Consider the following 18927-nt stretch of genomic DNA (forward strand, 5'->3'; position numbering starts at 1 on the left):
TAAAATTTCTGCATGATTTGACGATGTTGCTATTATTGTTTGTTTCATAGATCGCCATGAAATCGCTGTGCCACCACATGTGAATAAATATCTTGTTTGTGATCGACCATTATGAGGATCTGATAAATAACCTGCATCTGCATAACCCATTAGATCTAATTTTGAATCATTTAGGTAAAATAAGCCCATATTCATAGTGGCTTTAAGGTAACAGAGTATTTGTTTTACTCCATTCCAATGTCTTCTAGTAGGTGAAGAACTATATCTTGGTAACAAATTTACAGCAAATGCTATATCAGGTCGAGTATAATTAGCAAGATACATTAGTGGTCCTATAGCACTAAGATATGGTACTTCAAGACCAAGTAGTTCTTCATCTTTTTCTTGAGGTCTAAAAGGGTCTTTATCAACATCTAATGACCTCACCACCATTGGAGTGCATAATGAATGTGATTTGTCCATATAGAACTTTTTAAGCACTTTCGTTATATAAGCTTCTTGATGTACAAAAACACCTTTGTTTAAATACTCAATTTGTAATCCCAAACAAAACTTTGTCCTTCCAAGATCCTTCATCTCAAATTCTTTCTTTAAACAATCAATTGCCTTTTTGAGCTCATTAGGAGTTCCAACTATGTTTATGTCATCTACATAAACAACAATTATGGCAAATTCATTCTCAGATCTTTTCATATAAATATAAGGACAAATAGGGTCATTTTTATACCCTTCCTTTAATAAGTACTCACTTAGACGGTTATACCACATACGTCCTGATTGTTTCAATCCATAAAGGAATTATTAAATTTTATTGAATAATCCTCTTTAGAATTTGCTTTATTGGGCACATTAAATCCTTCAGGGAGTTTCATATAAATATCATTCTCCAAAGAGCCATACAAATAGGCTGTAACAACATCCATGAGGTGCAAATTCATACCTTCTTGTGCAACAAGGCTAATTAAATATCTAAATGTTGTTGCATCCAATACTGGAGAATATGTCTCCTAAAAAATAATACCAGGTCTTTGTGAAAAACTACAGGTCCAAAAACCTTTCGTTTAGCAAGCGAATCTAATTATGCTTGGATTGCATCTTTCCATTTTGGCCAATCATTTCTTTGTCGACAATCTTCAATTGTCATTGGTTCTTGATCATCAATATCACATATAACATCCTTTGCTACATTATATGCAAAAGCCTCGTCCATTTCGATTCCATATATTATGATTCATGGCATAATTTATTGAGATCTCATCATTTTCAACAATTTCAGGTACATGAGGTTCTTCTGGAACCGAATCATTAATTATGTCAAAAGAATATTTTGGGACTTTTACCCCCTCGATTAGGCCATCTTGCCTTTTTTTTCCCTTTTTCTCACCTGAGGATTTTTATCTTTGGAACCGACAGGCCTACCACGCTTTAGGCGTGTTTGAGATTCATTTGCTATATTAGATTGTCAGATAGGAATATCAATTCTGATTGGAGCATTAGCAGCGGGTATATGCGACTTAGTTACCCTTTTTTGTGTCAGTAAAAGTATCTAGTAATTGATTGGCCAAATTTTGTAAATGAATTATCCGTTGAACTTCTAGTTCACACTCTTTTGTACGAGGATCAAGATGAAATAATGATAATTCATTCCAACCAATATCCTTTTCCAGTTTCTTTCTTTCTCCCCCTAACGTTGGAAAAACTAATTCATCAAAATGACTATCAGCAAATCGAGCTGTAAATAAGTCACCTATTGATGGTTCAAGATATTTTATTATCGATGGAGAATCATATCCAACATATATTCCCAAACGTCTTTGAGGACCCATCATAGTCCTTTTTGGTGGGGAAATTGGGACATATACAGCACACCCAAAAATTCTTAAATGAGAAATATTTGGTTGCTGACCAAAAACCAACTGTAAAGGAGAGTATTTGTGATAACTTGTTGGTCTGATGCGAATCAATACTGTAGCATGCAGAATTGCATATCCCCAAGTAGTCATTGGAAGATTAGCTTTCATAAGTAAAGGTCTTGCAATCAATTTTAGATGTTTTATCAATGATTCTGCAAGTCCATTTTGAGTATGAACATGTGCTACTGGATGTTCAACTTCAATTCCAATTGACATACAATACTCATTAAAAGCATGAGATGTAAATTCACCAGCATTATCAAGACGAATTTTCTTAATTGGATAATCTGGGAAGTGGGCTCTTAACTTGATCAATTGTGCTAATAACTTAGCAAATGCTTGATTTCGAGTTGATAGTAAACAAATATGTGACCATCTATTGGACACAATAATTAATACCATGAAATATCTAAATGATCCACATGTTGGGTGTATTGGACCACAAATATCACCTTGTATTCGTTCTAAAAATGAGATTGACTCATTTCTAATTTTTTCTGGTGATGGTCTTATTATCAACTTTCCCTGCGAACATGCAGTACATGAGAAATCATTGGATTGAAGAAGCTTTTGACTTTTAAGTGGATGTCCACATGAGTTTTCAGCTATTTTTTGTATCATGATATGTCCAGGATGAACCAACCGATCATGCCAAACAAGAAATTCATTCTTATTTGTAAGCTTCTGGCTTACAATAACATGCTTCTCAATCGCATTAATATATGTGTAGTACAAGCCATAAGAGAAGGCTGATAATTTCTCCAATACACATTTTTTATTTGACTCAATTTGAGTGATATAAAGATATTCAACATCTCCTTCATTATTTGTCTCAATATGATATCCATTTAGACGAATATCCTTGAAACTTAATAAGTTTCCATTGGACTTAGGAGAATAAAATGCATTTTTAATATGCAATCTTGTACCTCTTGGTAGAAGTACTATAGCTCTTCGAGGGCCTTCAATTATATTTGTAGTACCAGAAATAGTACTAACATTGACTTCTTGCATTACCAAACAAGAGAAATATTTATTACTCTTTAGAATTGTATGAGTTGTTGTACTATCAGTAAGGCACAGATCCTCATCATTGGTGTTAATGGCAATATTCATTCTTCATATAAACATAAATATAAATATTAAAGATTACTTTGTAAGAGGAGAAAAAATAAAATAAAAATAAAAATAGAGGATTTTATTCATAAAAACATAAAAACTTATACATATAAAAGCAACATGAATTAAATATAAGACATTGTCTTAAAATTTAATAACATAATATAAAATAAAATAAAACTATTTTCTAACACTTCCATCACCAATAAGGTGATCAATGCTTCCATCGGGTTTAGAAAAGAAATCACCAATATCAAGATGAGTAGTATCCATATGACCATAATCAGAATCACCATCTTCATAAGCAAAATGTGTTTCTATATTCTTCTTTTTAAGTGATTCTTGGTAGAGTTCAACAAGATGCTTTGGTGTATAAGAGGCACGGGTGCAATGACCTTTACTGCCACAACGATAACATATATTTTCAGCTTTTTTGCCATTATTTTCACCCCTTTCTTTTTCCTTTTTCGTATTCTTGTTCCACTTCTATTGATGAAGTTTCTCTTTGAAATTTACTTTATAACCATGTCCACGACCATGATTAATAACACGACCACGACCAAAATTACGACCTCGATTATGATTGTGGTCTTGACCTCGTCTATGATTATATGGATCAGATGTTGCTGCATTCACTTCTGGGAATGGAGCATAACCAGTTGGTCAGGCCTCATGATTTTTCATCAAGAGCTCATTATTTTGTTCAGCCACAAGAAGGCATGAAATCAATTCAGAATATTTGTGAAAACCTTTTTCACGATATTGTTGTTGCAAAAGCAAATTAGTTGCATGAAAAGTTGAGAATGTTTTTTCCAACATATCCTCATCAGTAATTCTTTCTCCACATAGAGTCAATTGAGAAGTAATTCTAAACATTGCAGAATTATATTCACTTACAGTTTTAAAATCTTGCAACCGTAAATGCATCAAATCATAACGAGCTTTTGGCAAAACCACAGTTTTCTGGTGGTCATATCTTTCTTTTAAATTTTTCCATAATACAGAAGGGTCTTTTACAGTAAGATATTCAATTTTCAACCCTTCATGAAGATGGCGACGAAGGAAAATCATAGCTTTAGCTTTATCTTGTTCAGATGCTTTATTTCCTTCTTTAATAGCATCACCCAGACCCATTGCATCTTGATGAATTTCAGCATCTAAAATCCATGATAAATAATTCTCCCCCGAAATATTAAGGGCCGCAAATTCAAGCTTTGCAAGATTTGACATGTTTTAGAACTAGCACATAAAATATTAATATAATCAAATTTCATGTATGAAATTATTAAAATCAAATAATAATAATAATAATGTTGATAATGTGTTATAAAATAAAGGTAATAAGAGAGAGACAAAGGAGAGGAAGAATAGAGAATTAGAGAGTAGGGAGCAACTTCTGTTTGTAGGTGTGTCTTATTACTGATAGAACATGTTCTATTTATAGATACAACATGGTAACCTAGAAAGGATATGAAATCAAATAGTAAATACAAAATATTACATAAAGAGTAATGCATAATATGATTATCAATCATATGAGTAATTGTTATAAATCAATGGACGACCATTAATTCATAACAGTAATCTTGTTTTTTTATGATTTAAATATAATTCTTAATCTATCACATCCATCAAATCACTCACAAACTTCAACAAACTTTACTCTAAATCCACTCACTTTCACCGTTAATCCCCTTAAAGTGAAAAAGATTAGCTTCACACTCTAATCCACTTGAATTCATCCTATCTTTCTCCCTCCAATGAACGATGAGGTAGAGAGAGGGTAGGAAGATGGAAATTCCTCTATTTATGTCTGTTATGCAATGGTTTGAGGATGATATCAAGATTACAATTATGTACTCAATTTTTATTTTAGCATAATTATGAAAACGATGTAAAAATAACGAAAATTTAAAAATTGTTATCAAATAATGTTTAAAAAATAATTTTTAATCATAAATTTTTTATTACATTATCTTTTAAATATTTTTTTATTAAAATATGTTACTTTCATTTATAAATTTTCATATTATTTCTACGATAAATCAAACTTATATAATAATAATTTTTAATTATTTTTAAAATAAAGTACAATTTGGTAATCTTGTTTTTGTTTGATTTAAATATAATTTTTATTCTATCACATCCATCAAATCACTCACAAACTTCAACAAACTTTACTCTAAATCCACTCACTTTCATCGTTAATCCCCTTAAAGTTAAAAAGATAAGTTTCACACTCTAATCCAATTGAATTCATCATATCTCTCTCCCTCCAATGAACGATGAGGGAGAGAGAGGGTAGGAAGAGGGAAATTCCTCTATTTATGTCTGTTATGCAATGGTTTGTGGATGATATCAAGATTACAATTATGTACGCAAATTATATTTTAGCATAATTATGAAAACGATATAAAAATAACGAAAATTTAAAAATTGTTATCAAATATTGTTTAAAAAATAATTTTTAATTATTAATTTTTTATTACATTATCTTTTAAAGTTTTTTTATTAAAATATGTTACTTTCATTTATACATTTTCATTTTTTTTCTACGATAAATCAAACTTATATAATGATAATTTTTAACTATTTTTAAAATAAAGTACAATATAATAATCTTTTTTTTATGATTTAAATATAATTTTTAATCTATCACATCCATCAAATCACTCACAAACTTCAACAAACTTTACTCTAAATCCACTCACTTTCACCGTTAATCCCCTTAAAGTGAAAAAGATAAGCTTCACACTCTAATCCACTTGAATTCATCATATCTCTCTCCCTCCAATCAACAATGAGGGAGAGAGAGGGTAAGAAGATGGAAATTCCTCTATTTATGTCTGTTATGCAATGGTTTGAGGATGATATCAATATTACAATTATGTACGCAATTTATATTTTAGCGCAATTATGAAAACGATGTAAAAATAACGAAAATTTAAAAATTCTTATCAAATAATGTTCAAAAAATAATTTTGAACTATAAATTTTTTATTACATTATCTTTTAAATATTTTTTATTAAAATATCTTACTTTCATTTATACATTTTCATATTTTTTCTACGATAAATCAAACTTATATAAAAATAATTTTTAATTACTTTTAAAATAAAGTACAATTTGGTAATCTTGTTTTTGTTTGATTTAAATATAATTTTTAATCTATCACTCACAAACTTTAACAAACTATAATCTTAATCAACCCACTTTCATCTTTAATCCACTTAAAGTGAACAACACAAACTTCATATTGTAATCCACTTGATGTCATCCTCTCCCTATCAATCCAATCAACCTTGAGGGAGAGAGAAGGGAACGAAGAGGGATATTCTTCTATTTTTAGATCATCTCTCTTATGTCTTGGTTTAAGGGTGATATCATGATTACAATTATGTACAAAATTTATTTTTCAGCTTAATTATGAATATGATGTAAAAATATGGCTTTTGAAATTATTTTTACAAAAATAATTAATAACGAAAATTTGAGAATTGTTATAAAGTAAGGTTTAAAAAGTAAGTTGTAATCATAAATTTTATTATGACATTATCTTTTAAATATTTCTTTATTAAAATATCTTACTTTCATTTATACATTTTCATGTTTTTTCTACGATAAATCAATCTTATATAATGATAATTTTTAATTATTTTTAAAATAAAGTACAATTAGGTAATCTTGTTTTTTTATGACTTAAATATAATTTTTAATCTATCACATCCATCAAATCACTCGCAAACATCAACAAATTTTACTTTAAATCCACTCACTTACAGCTTTAATCCCTTTAAAGTGAACAAGACAAGCTTCACACTCTAATCCACCTGAATTCAACCTATCCCTCTCTCTCCAATCAACGATGAGGGAGAGAGACAAAACGAATAGGGAAATTCCTCTATTTTTCAATTATGTCTGTCATGCAATGGTTTAAGCATGATATCAAGTTTATAATTATGTATGCAATTTATTTTATAGCATAATTATGAAAACGATGTAAAAATAACGAAAATTTGAAAATTGTTATAAAATAATGTTTAAAAAATAATTTTTAATTATAAATTTTTCGTTACATTATCTTTTAAATATTTTTTTACTAAAATACATTACTTTCATTTATACATTTTCATATTTTTTCTACGATGAATCAAACTTATATAATAATAATTTTTAATTATTTTTAAAATAAAGTATGATTTGGTAATCTTGTTTTTGTTTGATTTAAATATAATTTTTAATCTATCACATCCATCAAATCGCTCACAAACTTTAACAAACTATATCCTTAATCAACCCACTTTCATCTTTAATCCATTTAATGTGAATAAAACAAACTTCACACTGTAATCCACTTGATGTCATCCTCTCCCTGTCAATCCAATCAACCTTGAGGGAGAGAGAGGGGAACGAAGAGGGATATTCTTCTATTTTTATATCATCTCTATTATGTCTTGGTTTAAGGGTGATATAATGATTACAATTATGTCCACAATTTATTTTTCAGCTTAATTATGAGAATGATGTAAAAAAATGGCTTTTTAAATTATTTTTACAAAAATAATTAATAACAAAAATTTGAAAATTGTTATAAAATAAGGTTTAAAAATTAAGTTGTAATCATAAATTTTCTTATGACATTATCTTTTAAATATTTCTTTATTAAAATATCTTACTTTCATTTATACATTTTCATGTTTTTTCTACGATAAATCAAACGTATATAATGATAATTTTTAATTAATTTAAAATAAAGTACAATTAGGTAATCTTGTTTTTTTATGATTTAAATATAACTTTTAATCTATCACATCCATCAAATCACTCACAAACATCAACAAACTTTACTCTAAATCCACTTACTTTCACCGTTAATCCCCTTAAAGTGAACAAGATAAGCTTCACACACTAATCCACTTGAATTAATCCTATCTCTCTCCATCCAATCAACGATGTGGGAGAAAGAGGGGAAGGAAGAGGGAAATTCCTCTATTTTTCAATCATCTCTGTTATGGAATGGTTTGAGGGTGATATCAAGATTACAATTATGTCCGCAATTTATTTTTTAGCATAATTATGAAAACGATGTAAAAATAACAAAAATTTGAAAATCGTCATGAAATAAGGTTTAAAAAGTATTTTTTAATTATAATTTTTTTTATTACATTATTATCTTTTAAATATTTTTTTTGATTAAAATATGTTACTTTCATTTATACATTTTTGTTCCTGCAGAGAACAAACAAGATAAGTCAGGCACAAGCGTTACCTTACCCAAGTAGTCCGCTATCTCCTCAGTTGGCCTTTTCCCGATTGGTACATGTTGGCTTGGACCCAGGAGGGGTTACCTACAGAAGGGACTCCGAAGCTCAAGTGAGTCAAAGCTCTCAAAAGATCAAATCAGGTGATTAATAGAGTAATGAATGCGTACCTTTAATTACTAGGGTCCACGTGTATTTATAGAGCATTAATTATGTCAGGTTATATCGTGGGCTAGGCCCCAGCTTGTCCTAGTTTGGGTTGTAAGTGGGCCTGGGCCCTAACCTAGGCCCTTAGGTGGACTCGTTGAATACCCAGGGGGCTTTTATTTTGCTAAGTATATTGATGTTGTCAGCCTAAACCGACTACCTTCCTTGGTGGTTTGTGTTACCAGTTTAGGCCGGCTAGGCTCAAGTCAGCCTAGCCTAGGTCGGTTACTTGAGTGCTTGGGTATATAGGTAGGGTCATCCTTTTATTATTATTTAAATTGGCTTGGTGTGGTACACTAGTCCCCCAGCCTTGACCGACATAGGTGTCGGTCAAGGGTGATGTGTGTTGATATGTTAACGGGGCCAGCTAGGTGTGGTACACCACTCCCCCAGCCTTTAAGTGTGATGAACAGTGTTAAGGCTAAAGGTGAGAAAGGGTTGATGGTAGGTGAAGGGATGTTAGAGGTCAAATCAAAAGGAGTTTTGCGCTGTCGTTTTTAACACTCATGCCTTTTGGAATGATTGTGTCTATTGGTGTGGGTTCTCATTTTGGCGGGAAGGGGTTCTACCATTTGGGATTCTGACCTATAAATGTAGATTTTACAACGAGTAAGGGTTTGTTGGTTCATTGGCGTTTTCCTGTCCGACTTGTTCCTAATTTCAGCCGTCATCTTTCCAGAAAAGAGAAAAGGTATGTCTAGTAGCGATAGTGTGTCGTTGTCTACGTCTAGTAGTGAGAGTATAGAGTTTGGGAGGAGTAGAGGTCGACATGTTGAAGAGGAGAGCACCACCTCCGGGGGTATGGTAGGTGGAATCCCTATGGAGACGGTGAGGGAGGTTCGAGAAGACCCTCTAGAGGAGTTGGCGGAGAGTAATTGGCTGGCCAAGGGTGACTATGGGTGGGTGGCTACCGACGTTCGTAGCCAATCATCCTTATTTCGGTGGTCTCGCCTGTTGAACTCTTGGCTGAATTGTACACCTGTTATCGCAAAAGGTGTAAGCGGGGGTATTGTTTCCTTGGAGAGGGTGAACGCCATCGACCGCATATGCCACGGGCAGGAGCGGGCAACCGAAAAGTTCTTCTACATGTACATGTGCCACTTCTCTCAGCTACATGTGCGGTTGCCGCTGGACGACTTCACCATGGGTGTGTTGCGTGCGTTGAACATTGCACCGACACAACTACATCCAAACAGTTGGGCTTATATGCAAGCCTTCTGCGTTTTGTGCCAATCCGTATATCTGCAGCCTTCTCCTTATGCATTTCTATACTTCTATGATACTAGGCCTCGCCAACCGACTACTTGGCTGTCTCTGATAAGTCACCCCAGCATCAACAGATTGGTCGCATTTTCTCAGTCCTTCAAGCATTTTAAGGACGGATACTTTAAAGTTGTGGTGAAGGAAGAGAGCAAGTCCCATTTCTTGAACACAGATGGGAGTAAGAAGTTCCCGTTTAGCTGGACAGGAACCCCCTCTCGGTATAAGGATATTGGTACCGACGAGTTGTCGGCGGGGGATAAGGAGGTGGTGGAGACTTTGATGAAGTTTACTGATAAGTTGCCCACTAAGGGCCTAATTAGAGTTTATAATTCGGTGCACCCGATTATTGATATTGAAGGTATATGTTTATTACTTAGACTGTGTTAATGATTCTAAGTTGTCTTAACCGAGGTTTGATATGTTATTATAGGGCACATGGCGCAATCGGGGAAGAAGAATTTGGCGCTCTTCCAGACGTTGAGGAAAGAAACGGCTGCTAAGGCCAAGGAAGCCAGGAAGACTAGCGTTCCCAACCTGCAGGAATCGTTGGTCGAGGTGCACGTGCACGGTGGGACCAAGAGGAAGGCCAGGTTGCCACCTCGACCTGGCAAGGGGAAGGATGTGAAGATATTTGGAGAGATATAGACTATTTAACAAATATAGTTGGTTAATAATTTATGATATAATTAAATTAATTAATTATTTAAAGATATCATATAACTTATCACCAAATAATATTTGTATTAATTTTCTAAATAGCCAATTTTCAATTTTGTAGTCCAATTTTGCATAGACATCCAAAAATATCAATAGCTGCAGTTAAATCCCTCTCCTTTGACCAGTTTTTGACCAGAGTTGACTGTTTGACTAGGTTTGACCTGTTTCACTGTGCAACGATAGGATGACACGTGGCAGCCTTCTGGTTGGTCAACTCAATTAGTGGAGGATTGCCACATGGCAGCATCTCAATGAGTGGAGTTTAAGTGGTAGGAGGAGTGAAAATAGATAAAGTTAGGGGTGTAGAAGTAGATATTCTGCAACCCATTTGGAAAAGGGGAGTGTATATGTAATTTAGGGGGTGCAGAAGTGATTTTTAGAACTTGCTACTTTCAGCCTTATTTAAGGGTGTTCTGTAACTTCAATCAATTTATTTTCTCACTTTAAATGAGCTTAATCTTAATTTCAGCTGCATCAACAAACGTTAAAATATTCAAAAATAATTTATGTAGCTAAAAATCACTTTTTAACACATTTTTATCACACAAGCTCAAATAGCTTAATTATCAGAACTATCAATTAAATCACTCTTTAAACATACAAATTTAATTAAATACCCAAAATTAAACACTAAATGAGGGCAAAAATACGGACTCCTCATAGCCACACACTTATCCTTTTGCACTCCTGGGCAAAATTGAGTAATTTCAAAACTTTTTCTGAGGTATTTTATTTCACATCAACACTGGATTAAAGGAATGAACCTTACTTGAGACAAATCAATATTTTATAAATCAAGTTATCATGCATACACAAACGGAAAAGTTCTATTTTTCACACTTGAGTTAATCTTTTGAATTCACAAGACAACCAATTACGAAAGAAAGCACTCAAGTTAAATGTGTATTTTCTCACCAAAATTCGCTCAAGTGTTTTTGGCTTGTGTTTTCACTCAAAATACCCATGCAAGTAAACACTCGTAATACTTAACAAGACTCTAATATTCACAAACTTTCAGAAAATATGCAATCAAAAATCATGAGGACTCTTCACTGGTTATAACGGGGCCAAGGCAAAGGTAGGAAAAATTTTAGGACTCTTGGGTTTTTGAAAAAGTAATGTAAGAAGAATAATGGAGCATAATTTCAAAAACAACTCTTTTTCGTTTATTGCTTTGTTGCTCTCTCTCTTTTTTGTTTTAGAAAGCAATTATTTCAACACTTTTTCATCAACAATTTTTCCTTTTGCCATTTTTATTAATTTGTGGGTGAGGTACTAACCCACACACTTTATTCCTCAACCATTCCTGAACACAATCCATTAGCTCATTCTTTCTTCCCAAGATAGAATATGGTCTTTTTCTTTTCAAGGTTATGCAATAGGCTTAAAACAAGAAAAAAAGGTTTAAAGCTCAAAGGGGCTACCAATGGATTAATATCAAGGTGGGCTTATTTGGCCAAGTAGCTAAGAACAAGAAATGCCTCAATCATATCAAATCATGCATATTCACCTAAGATGCAAACCAAAAGAGTCAAGCTAAACATTTGAGTATAAACAAACATGAGCAAGTCACTCAAGAAAAAATAGGAATGACATATGGTAGTTCATCCTTTACATTAAGGCTCAAGACTCACAAGGTCAAATTCTTTCACAAAAGATTTAATCAAGAAATTCTCAAATGAACTCAATTAGCAAATCATAGAAACAATCCACTCATATCAACATGACTTTTATTTTTCCAGAATTATGATCATCCCAATTACTGAATAAAATCCCAAAATCCAATGTCAATATGTTTTATTGAAAGCAGGGAAATATTTTTGGTGGATTTCTTATGAGACATATTGTTTAAAAGTTTCACTTAGTAAAAAGTTAATACTTTCACAATTTTCTCAAAAGGAAATCACAATTTTTTTTAAATGAAAAAAACACAAAACACAAAAAGCAAAAAAACAAAAAACAAAAAAAAAACATAAAAAGGAAAATCCTACCTACAGTTTGTCTCCCCCACACTTATTTCAGAAAAAAATGTCCTTGATGGACTTATTTTGGGGAGGAAACGAAAAAATTTTTGATTTCTAGCTCAATCTGGCCATATGTCAAAATTTATTTTCTTTAATTTTATAAAGTACAAGTCAGCTTGTACCATTTTTTTAATTTTTACTTTTTGAAGTTTATGAAAACTAAAAACAAAAAAAACATATTTTTGAAATTTTTTTATATTTTTTATTAAAATCAAAAACAAAAAACAAATATGCATGCAATTTAAATTTTTTATCAACAATGCTTTCAAGAGAATTTGAATCTAACCTGTTTTCTTGTTGCAGCAACCTTTCTTCTTTTTCTGCAGTCAAGTCAACAAAGATAACCACTGAAAACTTATTTGCATCATTCACATCATCAAACTTGATGTATGGAGTGTATGGCTTTAACTCAACTGGTGTTGTTGACTCTGCTGCTTCATCATTAACCAAGTCAGTTGCAATAGTAGATGCTTCAGCTGCATCTTTGAATATTGTTTTCTCTTCAACTGCACTTGGTTCCTCCATTGTATTGTTCTCACAACTTTGCTCTTGAAAATGATCATTTGTACTCATAACATCATCAACGGTACAACTTTATATTCACATGGAGCATCGTCAACATATCCATCAGTAGATATGTTTGTGTGAGAATCTTTAATTTCTTCATCAACTTCAGCAACATCCTTAATATGTCCATCAGTAGACATATTACTGTGACAATCATTATATCCATCAGTAGATATATCAATGTGATGTGATTCCGCTATTGATTTTTCAGATTGACTCTACAAGCTTTGTGTGGCGGCATTCATCATCTCTTTTTGATCTGTTTGATTCATCTTCATTTCAATCATCATATTCATCATATCTTCCAAAGTGACCTTTCTCACTGCATTATTCATTAGCTGACTCAAATCTTCAGACATTTGTTCAGCTCTGATGGCCAACTTCATAAGCACATATTTGATTTCATGACGAAGTGCATTAAAATCTGGATTTTTAGAAAATCTCTGATGGGGTTGAGGGGTGGTATTAACAGTTACAAGTAATTCTATGAAGTTGTTCTTACTTGCATCCCTCAACATATTAGACAGTATTTGCTTATTTTCATACCACTCTTGCTCAATATTTCTGCATCATTGATCAACTCACAACCTTTCATCCATGGACTCTAATTTCTCTATAACTTCACCCATTAATATCATAACTTCCCTGTAAGATGGTCCATTGGTTGCTTCAACTTGCTGTGGTGGTACATATTGTTGCTGAAAACTATTTGGAACATATGGTTGCTGAGGTGGACACTCAGAATATGGTTGTTGCTCATATCCCAAAAAAGATGATCTAGGATATAGATCATTAAATTGTCGTAAAGTTAACCCACTTATATCAAGTGCAGAAGTAGGTGTGAAACTTTGTTGTTGATAATCATATGAATCACGTGGTTGCTATGGATAGTAATCATAATTCACTTGAAAATCACATTGTTGATTATTTTCATATGAAAAACTATTTTGCATTTTTGAAAGAGGTTTTCTGAAAAAACATAAGTTGAAAGCTTGTTGACTAGACTTCGAGGAAAGAGAGGTGCGTCTCAATGGACAACTTAAGTACCTTATCTTTCCTTAGCCAAAGTTTTTCCCAACTAATTTCGCAAATTTCCCAACGAAATTCCTCAAACAAAAATTATGCCTACAAAAAAAAAATAAAGAAACTAAAAAAAATAACTAAAGAAAATAAAATAAATGTTAGAAAAAAAAATTGAGATAAAAAAATGTTAGTGATAAACAAAAAATAAAATCAAAAGAAAAAATAAATAAATAAATAAAATAAGAACTAAATTGATAAAAATTCTAACCGTGTTCCCCGGCAACGGCGCCAAATTTGATAACGTTGTCGTTGACGCGTTCAAATTAATACTACTAAACTATAACAACTTCAGTATTGCTAAGATAGTAGTCAAGAAAATAGAAAGGGTAAGGTAACCCAAAGTCGTCTCCCAACGAACACGTAATTGATTTTTAACAAGTTAGTTCTTATAAAATCTATACAAAACGGTTAGTCAAATAAAATAAAAAATATAGGGGATTAAGATAAACAAAGATAGAAATAAAATTTAAAAGATAAAAAGAAATAAAAACAATAGTAAAGAAAATAGATTGATTCCATTGCTTTTTCAAAATAGATTCATCATCGGTTATCTAAAGATTATTGTCAATTAATTATTGTTATAGATTTACAAATTAATCGATGTAAAGTTTCAATTAATTTGTTGGCGTTCTCACTTTTAACCAAAGTACAGTCTCAATTAAAAGTGAGAACTTTCAGATTATCCACAGTAAATTCAACCAAAGTACAGTCTCAATCAAATTTACTATGCCTAATCATGTCTAGTCTTTTATCTCCTCACCAAATAAAAAGCTTAATTAATCAAAGTAAAGTCTCAATTAATTGTAGTTAGAGTAAATACCTTTAACCAAAGTAAAGTCTCAATTATTGGTAAAAACTCATTTAATCATATGAAAGTTTCTAAATAAAATCAAAGTAAAGTCTCAATTAAATTTAAAAACCCTTGAACTCATATGATCAACATGCATATAGATTTAAAATCCTTACTTTTTACGTGATTCAAAGAGAAAAGACATAGATGAATTAAAACCTCAACAATAATAAAAAGAACAAAGAAATTAATTCATTCTAATCTCAGAATCCATAATGAAATTACAATGGAATCAACCCAAAAAGTTTAGCAATCCATGGAATCCAAAATAAAAAGAAGAATAGAGAGAAGAAAAGAGAGAAAGAAATTAGGTCCCCTTAAGGGTTCCTAAATTCCGAAGTGCCGAGCTTGTTTTCTACTTCTCCCTTGGTCTCTTTATATAGGAATTGGACTGGGCTTTTTTGTTGCTAAAACCTCTCAAATATCTTCTAAAATAAAGATAAAGATAAATATTCAAAGATATTTGGAGAGATATAGACTATTTAACAAATATAGTTGGTTAATAATTTATGATATAATTAAATTAATTAATTATTTAAAGATATCTTATAAATTATCACCAAATAATATTTGTATTAATTTTCTAAATAGCCAATTTTCAATTCTGTAGTCCAATTTTGCATAGACATCCAAAAATATCAATATTTGCAGTTAAATCCCTCTCCTTTGACCAATTTTTGACCAGAGTTGACTGTTTGACTAGGTTTGACCTGTTTGACTGTGCAATGATAGGATGACACGTGGCAGCCTTCTGGTTGGTCAACTCAATTAGTGGAGGATTGCCACATGGCAACATCTCAATGAATGGAGTTTAAGTGGTAGGAGGGGTGAAAATAGATAAAGTTAGGGGTGTAGAAGTAGATATTCTGCAACCCATTTGGAAAAGGGGAGTGTATATATAATTTAGGGGATGCAGAAGTGATTTTTAGAACTTGCTAATTTCAGCCTTATTTAAGGGTGTTCTGTAACTTCAATCAATTTATTTTCTCACCTTAAATGAGCTTAATCTTAATTTCAGCTGCATCAACAAACGTTAAAATATCAAAAATAATTTATGCAGCTAAAAATCACTTTTTAACACATTTTTATCACACAAGCTCAAATAGCTTAATTATCAGAACTGTCAATTAAATCACTCTTTAAACATACAAATTTAATTAAATACCCAGAATTAAACACTAAATGAGGGTAAGAATACGGACTCATCAATCATATTGTGAGGACGATGGTTGAGTTTGGAAGTAAGGCATTGATATTGAGCCGTCGTGTTGGGTCTTTGTATCGATGGGAAGTAAAGGAAGGAGGTAGGGAGAAAGTGGAGGAGTTATAGGGAAAGATCGACAAGTTAGAGGATGAGAGAGCTGCGTGGAAGAAGGAAAGGGAGAGTTGGGAAGAAAAGAGAAAAAGGCTGGGAACCAAGAAGGTCCAGTGTTTGGACTCGGAGAGAAAACTGAATAAGAAGATAGAAGATTTGGAGGCAGATTATGATGAATTGAAAGACAAGTACGATGGTCCCGTAGGTGAACTTGACGACTTGAAGAATTGCATCATCCAAGAGCATATCAACGGCTTTGAGAAGGGATTGCGGCAAGCGGCCTTTTTTTCATCAAGAAGTTGACGCAGCTAACTCAAAATTTGATGTGAAGAAGGACATTGTTGATGGGAAGCTTATCCAGGAGGATGAGAGCAGTCTGGACAAGGAGGCAGAGAAAGAGTCGGCCGAAGAAGAGAAGAAGGTGGATGATGCTGCGGAGGTGGCCCATGATTCAGCAGAATAGGACATTGATTTTTCAATGATTTAAAAGTATTATTGAGCCTATGTCTGTAATAACTGGTACATTATGTTCGTTGCATTGGTACATTTCTTTGCGTTTATGCTTAATGCGATTAATGTTCTGTATGTTATTGTGTATGCCGGGTTTTGATGATTTGTGGTGTATGTTATGTATGGCGCAATCGATTGTATGTTAAGGGTGTTCGACCCAGGCCGCTTACTTGTGGTAAGGGTGGGGAACTTAAACGAATTAACCACGAGTTAAGGGTGTTCGACCTAGGCCGCTTACTTGTGGTAAGGGTGGGGAACTTAAACGAATTAACCACGAGTTAAGGGTGTTCGACCCAGGCCGCTTGCTTGTGGTAAGGGTGGGGAACTTAAACGAATTAACCACGAGTTAACGGTGTTCGACCCAGGCCGCTTAATAGTGTGGATTTGAAATATTCAAAGTTACAAAATGAATCCAAAATCAAGAAATTCTTGAAAAGAATAAATCAGGTGCTAAATGCACCTCCAGATTTTATTTGCACACTCTTGCTCCAAGTGGACAACAAAAACCTGTTTTGCACCCCCAGTTTTACTAAATTTCCCCCCTCCTACCACTTAAACTTCATTCACTCATAAGTTGCCATATGGCAATCCTCAACTTTTAAAATTGGCCAACCAGAATAAGCCACGTGGCAACAATCCTTGCACTAACAAGCTGTCCAATGGAAGGTTGCCACGTCATCATCCTCATCTCCAAAACAGAAACCCTAATTTTCTTCAAACCCTAGCCACCACCATGACCCTCCACGGCAGCCGTCGCCGTTTTTGACCACCGCGAGGCACCGCGCACCATCATCACCACGCTTTTCCATCTCCACTGCACCTACAACCTCCATCTTCTCGTCAACCTTCACGCATCTGAACCTCGCTGGCCACCACTGCACCACGCCGTAGCTGCACCATTCATGGACCTCGCGCCACCGTGAGCCACCATCTCCGTCCGCAACTGCAGCGCCTCCACACATCTTGCAGCCACCATCGCGAGTCATCTTCTCCGCAAGGAAACCATGGCAACAGCTTCACGTGAGAACCTCCATTTTTGTATCGCACCTGCAACCATGTTCGCAGCAGCACCACCTTCGAACAACACTAGTAAGTGAACCTCGCACCAGAACGAACCTACAGCAGCGGAGAAGAAACGCGAAGCAGCGGTGTAACCATTAGATCTGCACTATCCCGCATCCATGGAGCACGACCATCACGCATTCATCACAGATCTGCAACTCGTCGAGGTTCCGCGCAACAGCCACTACCGCGTCGTCCACCATTGATGCAGCTTCATCCTTGCCTGAGAAACGGAGCAGTCGTCATTGAACCTTGCACCTGCGGCAGCAACAAGGATAGGGGCAGCAAACCCTAATTCTGGAGAGAGACTCTCTATGCCACGTGTCAGGCTACTATTGGACAGTCAAACTAGTCAACTGGTCAACTAGTCAAAGCCAGCAGTCAACTATGGTCAAAACTACAAAAATGGTTAAATAAGAGGGGCATAATTGGAAATTGGACAGAAATTAAGTTTCTAATTAATTAAATAAAAATAAAAGATTTTAGCAACCGACAGATATAGCCCAAAGTCCAGTTGAAGCCTATATAAAGAGACTTAAGGGAGCAGAAGGGGGGGAACTTACACACTTAGCAACTCTCTAGTTTTGGAGATACCATCATCCACCACATATCTCATTCTTCCTTTTCTTTTATTTTTCCTTCCTTCATCATATTATCATGTATTCCATCCAAGCCATGGAGGGCTAAGATTTTAGGGTTGATTCCACTGTAATTTCTGAATTGGATTCTGAGGTTAGATGAATTAATTTATTTGTTCTTTTGATTCTTGTTGAGATTTATTTTTTATCTATGTCTTTTAGTTCTTAATCTAGTTAAAACAATGATTTTTACATTATAGCAAGTTAGCATAGTGTTAAATGTAAAAACATAACAATCATATAAGTCTACGGGTTTTTGAATTTTAATTAAGAAGTTACTTTGATTAATTCTTAGAAACTTTCATATGATTGCATGATTTTTTTCTAATAATTGAGAAGTTACTTTGGTTAGAGGTAGAAACTTAGATTAGAATTAATCAAGAAGTTACTTTGATTA

At 33.4% G+C, this 18927-nt stretch overlaps 1 protein-coding gene across 1 annotated transcript; it reads right to left on the minus strand.

Moving 5' to 3' along the window:
* Window positions 1–2857: 2857 nt before the first annotated feature.
* LOC146885547 (uncharacterized) lies at window positions 2858–4262 on the minus strand. Its single transcript, XM_085674982.1, has 3 exons — window positions 3782–4262; window positions 3549–3670; window positions 2858–2875 (listed from the first exon to the last, which is right to left on the minus strand). Exons 1-3 carry the CDS (start codon window positions 4260–4262, stop codon window positions 2858–2860), a joined length of 621 nt encoding a protein of 206 aa, XP_085531108.1.
* Between the last annotated feature and the right edge of the window lie 14665 nt (window positions 4263–18927).

Source organism: Vigna unguiculata, chromosome 6, assembly GCF_037176805.1.
Source record: "Vigna unguiculata cultivar grain cowpea cultivar isolate G323 ecotype 2 chromosome 6, ASM3717680v1, whole genome shotgun sequence".
In the NCBI taxonomy this organism is placed as follows: Eukaryota; Viridiplantae; Streptophyta; class Magnoliopsida; order Fabales; family Fabaceae; genus Vigna; species Vigna unguiculata.